Genomic DNA, 11,074 nt, shown 5'->3' on the forward strand with positions numbered 1-11,074 from the left:
TATATATATATATATATATACCACGAAAGGTGACAGGGAGCAAAAGGTTGGTTTTCCTACAAGCCTATGACAGAGGGGACTTATATGAAGTTTAGATTAAGCACTTATTGTACAAGGAAACCCAGATCAAATAATGATGAGAAAAGTAGTGCGATCGCATAGTTGATGCATCGTATCGCTCCGAATTCCAAACTAAATCTTCCACTTGCCACGTTCATCGGTAGTATGAGAGGACGCGGTTTTAAATACTGTCTTAAACGTTAGTAACCCTGTTTACAACACGTTTTGGCCATTATCGGTGCCTAGCTGCCCTGCCATCCAAAGGAAGCACGAGGGCTGAGGTAATGCTAGGTTGCCCAAGCCTACACAGGGGCGCTTGAGATACAGAGTTTGGGTTCGAACTGTGGACTTTCCGAGTAAGTTTGCACCTTAATAACTGAGCTATCGGTAATTCCGAGACTGCCGATCAGTGCGTCATTTTCACTAGAGGCCGAGATAGCCCGATGTCTAAGGCGGGAACTCGCTGGTTGGAAGGTCCGTGGTTTAAATCCAACCTTGGCATCTCTACTGCTCTTGTTTAAGATTAAGAAACCCAGCAGTATCCCAGCCCTTGTGCTCCCTTCCGGTTGCACGGCAGATATGCACCGAAAGCGTGAACGATTGTACTATAGAGCAAAACGGCCAATTGGAAGGAAAAGCAGACCATGGTGTCTGGACACTCACTGTAGGCGCAAGAGCACAAGAATACATCATAAACTGAGAATGCAGTTGACGAGTTTCGTCCATCGACTTGATATCTGATGCATAGATTCCTCTAGCATTTAGGTCGACAGCTCGAACCAGGGACCGACGTATTCTGTGCAGTTATCTTGAGGAATGTCTTTGTGCCTAATTGTTAACCTCCTCATAGGGGGTGACTTAGTACCCCAATATAAAAGAGATTTATGAAGGTTTCAGATACCGGCCAACGTTAGTGGCGGGTTGGTGTACAAACTATATACTGAACAAGAACGTAAAAATCAACTTTTTCGTTCAAAATCAACTGTTCACAATGAGTTCGGTTGGAGTTGTTAGGCTGTAGAAGCTCGCCTTACCCAATGCTCAATAAGGCAAACTATGTCTCATTTAGGGCCAGTTTTCCTACCGTCAGCTGTGTATAATGCAGATTGGTTGTAGTTGGCACGCTGCTTGGGTATCGAGTTTTGAAGATAAGGGATTGTGAGATGAGATTGAAAACCGAACGAATGGCGGATACAGAGCTGATACAATAGCGCCGTCGGCCATGTAACCCCACCAAATCAATGAAGGTATCAAGCCAGTAATACGGCGAGTCCTTGAGACATCGGTTTCGCGTAAGGCGTAGACAAGGCTCACTGATAACTGTTCTGTTTCTTGGCTGAGCCATGAGTTAGTTGTATTGTGTCTTGTCCCAACTAGAGCAAACCTCGGCAAACAGGGCGACACAAGGCAGAAGATTCCCCGGCTTACAGGGAACATAAACGAGCTAGCGTACTGGTTCAGTGGTACCACAGACTCAAGTGTGAGTGGTATCTGACTGATGGGCAGTGCTTCGAAAGCACTAAGCACTAAGTGTAGCCGGCCCCCATGTCCTCAATGGCCATTGCCACTATGTCACAGCCACAAAGCAAACCTACAGGAAGCATTCTGAAGTAAACACACCCGCGATCTAAAATGAAGGACAACACGAACGTCACTGACATCGACTATACACCATTTCTTACAGTCTACAGCTAATTACAAGGTATCACGAGGACCCAATTCTGAAGACGGATCATTTCCGATCCATCGAATCTAGTGATTCCTTCCACATCCTTCTGCCAAGTCGCACGTTGACCAGCTCAAGGTCTGCATCATTCTTAAGGCGGTGTGGAGAATAACACGAGTCGTGGTGGACAATGTTTCGGCATGCGTAGCATTTGATCGACTTCAGCGGTGCTGGGTGTCTTTCGCAACTGATGTACCCACTGCAAAACCAAATACCTGTTTTCTAACTAACCAGTTACGAATTCGTTGAAATCACTTGATATCAGCACGGATTCTGAGAAACCGGTGGTCATAAACCCGAAAAAATGTCACGTCGCCTGCCCACAGATGCCATGCTTGATAAACATACAAAAATATAGCTCTCTCTGAAGCCCGGCAAACACCACAACCGAGACCAAAATAGTATGCCTTGTTGATGCCACAAATGAGGAGGGTTGTCCCGGTCTTTGGGATTCGCTCACTGACTTCATTAGGTACGCTCCAGTAGGAGTTATTACAACTATCAAGGTACACAAAACTATCCAAAGCCTCTAGTGCCTCTTCTTGTATTGCAAGAGGTCGGCTAAGAGTCTGCACACTCTGACAAAACCTTGCACTTTGTGGAGACAAGCCGGAGAACGGCGCTCGTTTAAATTAACAGTGTTTGCCTCTGCTGCCACCACACCGCGATAAGATCAAGTCTCTTTGCAACTGGACTGCGTTAGAACATGTAGATAATTGTCCAAACCAGAGTGACGTGAGTTCAAAACGTTTACGTTGTGCTGGGATAAGCACCTTAGAAAGTCTCCGACGCGGGATTATTCGCTTAACTAACAAAGACACAAAAGTATTAGACGGAGCGTTAAGGGCAGATCGTATTCTAGGTCAGCAATAGGTGTAACAAGTAAAAAGCACCGCTAATACGCACTTGGATTTAAGCTCACTGTTTTTTATGTGCTTCTTCGATTTCAAATGAGCTTCGAAGGATTTGTTGTTCGCAAACGGAGTTTTACAAACTTCACAGTAAGTTTTCTGCAATAAAGGAAGGCTGTGTGAAATTTCAAGTGAACTTTACCCTGACCGGGTCCACGGACGACGCTTCCGAGAACAACTGCTTTTTCTGTGCAAAAAGCTCCTCGGAGATCGGCGGTAAGTTGGCGATAAGACGTTTCAGATTGTACACATGCCACTCACTGTGTACATGGTTCCTGCGATCGTCCTCCGAAACATCCACATTGCACGTTGAACAGAGACCCATGATAAATGATACAGGTCACTTGAAATGAAGCTGGAAGATAGAAGATAACGATAGCTTCAATACTCAGAAGATGAACGCAATACTGATCTGAGTCTCCAACCGTAGACCAGTACCAAAGAAGGAAGGTTCGCCACAGGTTTGCATACTGATCATAGTCAGAAATTAGCTCGACAGGGAAGTACTCCAGTCAATGGAGACACATTCCGACTTCACAGTTCGCAGATAATAGTCTATTTGGTGCGATTTAATTCTCTCCGATAATCCAAACGTGTCTGGGACAATGGAACCAGATCAGAGTGATTTATGCATCAGAAACACTAAGGGTCACGAAGTCTGTCAGACCTACCATATCAGCATGACAGAAACTGGCCCAATGCTCAAATTCATCCCTCTTGTGAATCGAGGCAGGGACGTTGGCAGGTGTGATAAGTACATTCTGCTTTGCGAGCAGCATCGATTCCTTCACCAGACTTTTTTGAAATGACTGTCGGCTTTTCTCTCACGTAACGGCATTTAGTTGAATTTGTTTTTTGGCTAAAGAAGTGCAATGGTTCCAACTGCTACAACTTTGTTTATCGGGGATAAGAGGGAAAGTAGAGCCATCTGTTCGAGTCGATCCGCTTATTGACATCAAATGGTTCTCTGTTCGGTATGCAGTAAATGCGACAGCCTTGATGCAAGGTTGCCACCGGCTGCGTGACAATTATATCTTTCAGCGTCACTAGTCGTTGGTGCCTCACGCCAGGACCCCATCCGGGGGAACCGCGGTTACCAACGCGACTGGGTTTATTAGTAGACTTCCATTCTTCGTTGCCAATTCATGACCTGACCCATCCTGTGTCACCTCAATCCGATACGCAACTGGGGGAAAGCAAACGACCTGACATGCAGACATGGCCCAATCAGCGTAACGAGTGGACGACCAGCTGATATATCGGAGAAGGATGGACTCTTCCGAAAAGAATTTGGCCTACTTTGGCATTATTGATATGCTGTTCCTACTTGACCCGCGCGATGCTTTGGCGATACCGATGGCCAACCACACGGCCTTTGGAGATCTGTTCGCAGCGGTCGTCTCTGATCTATGAAGTAGGTCAGACCAAACTACAGCATTGTACACTTCACCTTTGACAGCCAAGACGTAGGCAGTTCGGCGCGACAAACGTCAGAGGTTGGCAAGTGCTACCCGGGCCTTCGGAATCCGGGAAATGATTCCGTCTTTTACCAGTCCGCCGGTACCTACGCAGCTGCCCAGGTGGACGGACCTATCTGGCGCATCGATTAGTTCACCTGAAAGCATGACGTTTGAGTCTTGAAATAATATTTCACAGTAAAGGTGTAAAGCATAAACCGAACAGTGCAGCAGAATTACGTACGTAATCTAAGGCGGTTTCCTTTCTAAAAACCATAATCAGAATCAGAATCATATATTTGGAGCACACGGACCAAGCTTTATTCCAAGAACAGTGCCATTGTCAATGCACTCAATGCCTGAGGGTGGACGCCCCGGGAGTATTCCGGGGTATTACAAGCACGTAAAGAAGACGCAAGCAGGATTCCCAATACAACGTTGAAGAGGAAAGGACGTAGAAGGGACCCTTGTTTGTCATCATTGGATGTGGCGAATAGAGAAGAGTTGTTCGTAGACGCGTACGCGCCCAGGAGACGAGGCATATGGAGTTCTTTCAAGCGACGAAAATCGGCTTCGAACACCGTAAGCAGACACCAACGTAGCTCCAACCATGTCAGATTGAGAAAACCGGTTATCAGAATTGGCCTTCCGATACTTGTCCGAAGGTGACGATGCGGTCGATAAAACTACGGCTAGGAAGAAGCCTAACATGATTTTCGCGAATCTGATTCTCCGATGATGGGTTCGGCTGCTTAGGTTAACAAAAAGAGCACCTTGGAAGTTATCGTGTCCGGATGGCAGCCAACTCTAGTAACAGGGTAGCACGCCAATTGGATGACCTTCTCACATGCAGGCTATCGACCAAACGAAGGCAAGACCCGATTGGTCAGAATGCCAGCCAATCTGGATCGAACATCACGGATTCACGGACTGATACACAGGATCGACGTTTTTGTCCAAATTTTCCTGGTCGGTTTGTTATTGTCGTTCAGCGGCTGTCGTGCACCTCAAATGCACAGGTGAAAAAAGGGTGTAGCGCTGCTCTTTATGTTCTCGGCGTGGGGCAGTAGGTTTGCCGGCGCGAGGAATCGCATAAGTGTCTAATAGTGCTTTACACTGGGTTCTAGAAGAAGCGTGGACAACCGCTGGAGGAAGGTCATTCCACGAACCTACTACCCGGAATGAGAAAAAATTTTGTCCAACGAATATGTGTGCTGTAAGCTTGAAAAATTTCTTACTATGCCCCCGCCGGGTGTTTGCTGGTTCAACGGTAAATTACCTGTTTACCAAGCTTTGTTCAAACAGGGCGCAAGTACGAATTAGGTCCCCTCGGAGGTGACGGTACTCCATGGGGAAGAGATAGAGCATCGCGAGACGCGTTTCGTAGGCCTCGGATTTCAGGCCGACGAACATCCTCGTAGCGGATCGCTGGACACGCTCAATGGAGATGACGCCTTTCGTGCATTCTGAGTGGACAACTTGGTTGGCGTATTCCAGGAGCGCTCTGATGTAGGCCACATAGAGTATTTGGAAGTCCATGCGAGTAATACGGGAGAGGGTGCGTCAAATCATCCGTAAAATGGCGAATGCCTTCTGGGCCGATTTCTCATGGTGTAGTGAGAAGGACCAGTTTGAGGAGACCCGGATGCTCCAATGCTTTTTGGCATCTATCACCATGATGATTTCTGGTCCTATTCTCACCATGCATTGCAAAGTCATTCGCTGAGTCTCCTCCAAACGACATATGGACGCACTTTTCGTCATTCAGAGGAAGGTGCCAGTCCATCGACCACCGCTTTGCAGAGTCTACATCCATATGGAGTGTACCGGCACTGGAACTCCGGGATTTCAAGTGGTCAGCGAAAAGTAGACATGGAATTGCAAGGACATCTGGTTGGTCGTTGACGTACAGCAGAAACAGCGGTGGTCCAGGGGCGGAGCCCTAAGGAACTCCAATGGAGACTGGCGCTGGAGAAATGTAGGTCGGGCCTATTCTCAAGCGGACTGATCAGTCTGATAGGAACGCCTTGATCCAGTGACGGATTTTACCTTGAATCCCGTGAGGCTCGAGTTTGTGCAGAAGCGGGACGTGTGGGACCCTATCAAATGCTTTTGAGAAGTCGAAATATGCGGCATCCGATGAGAGTCCCTCGTCCTTGGCTTGGGTTAAGCTGTCCATAAACACGAGCATATTTGTCACGCAAGAGCGGTGTGGGAGAAATCCGTGTTGAGCAGGAAATATCAGGTTGCTGGAAGTGAGGTGATCTAGGATAGCCCGCTTCAGAATGTGTTCCATCACCTTGCACGGCACGCTAGTGAGGCTAATAGACCTGTAGCTGCCAGGTGAGGTGATAGTCAAAGTTTTGTGGGTTAGCGTGACATTGGCTTCCTTCCAAGCAGATGGAAGCCGGCCTTCCGTGCGTCCAGTGTCCGATCCGAGACGTCTATCCAGGAGGGCCTCAACAGCGCTTAGTCTACCTATCTGGGCATTCCTGTCGCCAAAAAACAACGTTTTCTGCGTTAAACCCTGCTGTAAAATAGCACCTATTGCGTCATGGAAGTTGTCCTTGGCATATCCAAGGCTATCGTCAATTGGGGCGTAAGGTGACAAAGTAAACAAGGTGAGATAGCTCTCAATTCCTCTAGGTTCTCTCACAGCTTTTGCCAGAAAACTGCCCGGAGGCGACCACCAACGGTTAACCAGTTAAGCAGGGGCGCTTCCGCTCTAAACTGAAATTGCAAGGTCAGGCGTTGCAGAAACGTTTTTTGGATTCTAGCCCATCCATAGATCTTTAACCATTTTCCCTACTAGACAACTATTTTTTACGACGGTCCGCCAGTTAGCTGCAACAACAAAGGCCAACAGGTCTGCCTTGTTCAGTAGGCCTGATCAGTGTTGGTCCTCAGTTCGTCGATCACGTCTAGTCCCGATCTGGATAGTAGTTCCTGTTGACGTGCCGCCACCGTCACACGCCCCCGCAGTCCTATCCAAACTACAGCTCATATAAGTGGGTAAGACTGACCTATGAACCTCGCAATACGACCCAGAGTTTTCCTACTACATTGGAGCTCCCTCGACCTCATTCCTCCAAAGCAATCATTTTTCAACCTGCCCCGAAATAGCTCATCGTGACATCGGCCTCTTCACCCTCTGTTAGTGCTATTTCTTTTCACTCAAAGTAATGTCAGAAAGTGAATAACACTAACAATAAACAGGTATATATAGTGGCTTTGAGAGACACTAGTGCGATTGAATAACGCACAAAAAGGAGATTCATCGAGTTCTCCGGTTGATAAGTTGTACTAGACGATGCTGAGGTTTGTAGGACGCGGTTGTACTAAATGCGGGTCTTGACCGTGCGTGCTGGAATCTGGCCAGTTTATTGTTGTTTAATACAAAACGGTATTGAGCCTAGACTCTTCCCGCACTGTGAGTCGTGTGTAGGTTTAAACTGACTCTTGTCAAGGCGCTGTGTGAAGTGACGAGCGTAAATATATGTTTACGCTATGAGTGAGGATGCACTTGCATTGTTTGTCTTAGGATGAGATTCCGATAATCTTGGCTAGTCGTGGGGCGAATTTTCATGGCATAATCGGAACAGGAGTGAAACAGTTTGTGCATGCGTTAAAAATTATAATGTTTATTCCCAAATTGTGGACGGCATACCATTTGGCATGATCATGCGTTTACAGTCAGAATGGGGCATGACTGAGGGATTTGCGGGTAGTGGGGATAGCAAGAAAAGGGGACAATATCATAAACAGTGGGAAGTACTCGTTTAAATAATAATAGGCTTGTTCCGCAACTTGTAGGGAACAATGGGCATGAGGTCCGACTAATTCCAAGACTCAGTCGGCTGACATGAACTAAAACTGGAAAACCATTGCTGACCATGGGCGACCTTGAGCGGTTGGGTAAACGGCCGGAGTCATAACGAGCAAAAGCGGAGGTTGAGATGGGATAATTCGAATTGGGAGAACACGGCACGTTTAGTCTCAAAAATATGGTGCAATCTGAGAACACGCAGACTCACTGGCTGCACTGTTGTTGGGATTTCAGATGAAGGGGTTAGGTTGGATAGAGACACAGAGGTGGTCGAATTCGAACCAGTAGTCCAACAGGTTGGAATGAATATCATGTTGGTCTTTGGGGTCAGTGAAACTAGTTGGCAAGAGGGCTCGGTTGGGAGGAGGAATGGAACAGTTACGGGTGTGCTATCAAACTGAGTATTGCATTGCCGTGCCCTCATTGGCCTGACATACTATATTTTTTGTGCAGCCCCGTGACGGACGTCGCATTTGAGATGATTCTGCTGGGGTGTGCAGTTCACTGGGCAGCGGTATTCATTTCCGCCTGATCGAGGAAACAAGCTAGTACAAAACCGATATTGGATTTTAGGTTTTCTTGTTCCGCTTGGTGATCCTGGGATTGTAGATCATTGGCCAGGTGGAGTCGGTATCATCTAACCAGGTCGTCCAAAACGGGCACTTCCGAAGTTCAAAGCTTGGGAAGTTGAGAGGATGGAGGAGATTCGCAAAACATAGTGAGTTTGAGGGGATATAAAATGGGATAATGTGCATTAATATACACAGGATGAGGAACTTGACGTCTGCTGCAACTAGGGTGATAAGTGATTATATGGAGTAAGAAACAGACATATTTTTGCCTAGCAGGCTGGCGACCAGGGGTTGAGTTTGCTAGCATACGATATTATATTAATAGTGATCCAGTGAAAGCCGATATAACCGCGCAGGAGCGTGGTATGGGAATCAGTTGTGTAAGGGCTAGCGGGAGTGGACTTCTAAGATAACTGGTTAATTGGGTGTTTATTATATGAGTTGGGTAATACCAGGAGAGAAAACGTGTGTAAGAGAAATAGTCACTAGTCCCCGGGGCACTGCTATCAGCTGTAATCTGTAAATAGTGCATAGCGATGAAGATTTTCGTGTCTACCACTGGGAGCGGCGAGTAGATGTATTCTCTATTTGGATGACGAAATAGGCTTTGGTGCGGTGTAGCCTCTGTCCTGACGAAGACAGATACAACTATTCTCGCCGATATCGGTCATGGGCATTGCACTGTATCTTCGGGCTATCCTAAGAGAACTTTTACTTTTTCGTTTTTTACAAATGAGAGGCCAGTTTTTTCATCTGTGGTTTATGGCATTGCCGGATGCATAACTCAACCAAGGCGGACCCAACACCAGCGGCAACAAACAGAATAGGAAGTTTCTGCCTCGTACATGCTACCAGATCTACAAGGTGGAATGCCATTCAAGCATTTATAAGTGCGGTTTGTACATTACTAAACACTCCAGCTACCGTTTTTTGGTCGGAGGAAAGCAAGGCCAGTAAAGACAGCTCAGTCAGTTCGAACAAGCGAACAGCATACAGAAGCTGGTAGAGGCAAGTCGCGGAAGAGAAGTGAAATGACAGTTGTCAATGAGATGGTGAGAGTGAATGTTGATACTCACGGCGATTGCACCAAGGCCGAACGGCGTCGGAGCGTTGGTGTGGGCTTCCATGTCGAACAGAAGCGTTCCGCGATGTTGTGTGTGAGTGTTCAATGGAAAAAATCATCAAATGTATATAATAATAAGCGCAGAATGCGCCCTGATAATGAAATGAAAAAAATCGACTTTAATTTGGTTTTTATCAGTTAGAGTTAGACTGAGTGCACCAGTTACTAGACAGAGCTGATAGAGTAATCCGGGGTGGGGACTCGACTAGAACGAGGTATAAGTTGACTAGGAAGATAGTAAACAACCAGGTCAGTAACACACCATAATTAGAATTAGCAGGTGATTAAGTCATACAGTGGTTTGGGGAAGAAATAGTTAATTTTGGTTTGGTTTTCGTCATCAGAGTTTGGATGAAACAGTAGACGCTAGACAGTGTATATTGAGTATTCCGGTGTAGGAACTAGACTAGTACGAGGTGTAAGTTGGTACGAGGAGAAAGGGAAAAAAGAAAACAACCAGGCTAGTAACGCTGGATATTTAGATCAAGTAAGCATTGAAGTCCTTTATTAGCTTAAAGCGGGTCAAGAGGATGGGAAGAAATGATAACAGAATGCTTTACTTGCCCACTAACTGAAACGTCGCCGAACTCATATGCGCCTTGGACCAGATTCGTAGAGGAGGTCAGAGGGTAGTCGAGTATTGACTAAGGCGGCAGCAGTTCCACACGTAAGAAATTTGCCTACAGCCTGAGAAAAAGGTTGGTGATGCGTGATGCTTCGCCGCTGCTCAGGAAGGCTGTTCCAGATGCGAGAGTAATAAACTGGAAAAAAGTAGTGATGTAGGTTTTCTACGAGCTGAGGGACGCATTAAGAGGTTGCAGGAGTTGCGGAGTCTGTAGTGAGGTTGTGAGTTTACGCTTGATCCAGCCTTTGCTATAAAGGCGATCTTGTGCAGCAGACGGCGTAAGAGAGCTAGATTCAGTTTCAACCGTCTGAGCCATAGTGATTCGAGGCCTAGGATTTGACAGCGGTAGCGGTAAAAGAGGGGGTGTGACCGAGGAAGGAGCTTTTTCGTAAACGAGCGTTGAACACTTTCAGTTGCGAGGCTGCAACTTTGGGTGAAAAGGGGGGAGAATGCGGGATGGAATTCCACGATTGGTCGTACGCATAGCTTAAAAGATTGCAACCATTGTGTCTGAAAGGTGGCAGGAGCGCAGTATTAAAAAACAGAGCCTGTGTTCTCTTGCTACATGAAATTGCACCTGGTGGGAAAAGCTTAAAGTACAGGAGTATCTGAGACCGAGATTTTTGATCTCTGTAGAATGAGTGATAGGATTTCCATTAATTGTGAAAGCATCAGCCGGGAGAGAGCCGCGGCAAGAAGTTGTACAGGATTTTGTATAGGGGAAGCTTAGGCCAGAGTCGCTTGACCAGCGAGTCAGTGAATCTAGGTCTTGCT

The 11,074-nt window shown here is 46.7% G+C and overlaps 1 protein-coding gene across 1 annotated transcript in view; it reads right to left on the reverse strand.

Annotated features, from left to right (window-relative positions):
* Nucleotides 1-5,693, reverse strand: part of T265_09264 (hypothetical protein) — a gene marked incomplete at both ends in the record, with an annotated part of 10,532 nt that extends 4,839 nt beyond the window's left edge. The window contains one exon of the mRNA XM_009175289.1: nucleotides 5,434-5,693. Within this exon, the coding sequence (XP_009173553.1) occupies nucleotides 5,434-5,693 (260 nt within the window). The remainder of the gene's footprint in view (nucleotides 1-5,433) is intronic.
* Nucleotides 5,694-11,074: the final 5,381 nt, after the last annotated feature.

Source organism: Opisthorchis viverrini, assembly GCF_000715545.1.
Source record: "Opisthorchis viverrini unplaced genomic scaffold opera_v5_270, whole genome shotgun sequence".
Lineage (NCBI taxonomy): Eukaryota > Metazoa > Platyhelminthes > Trematoda > Opisthorchiida > Opisthorchiidae > Opisthorchis > Opisthorchis viverrini.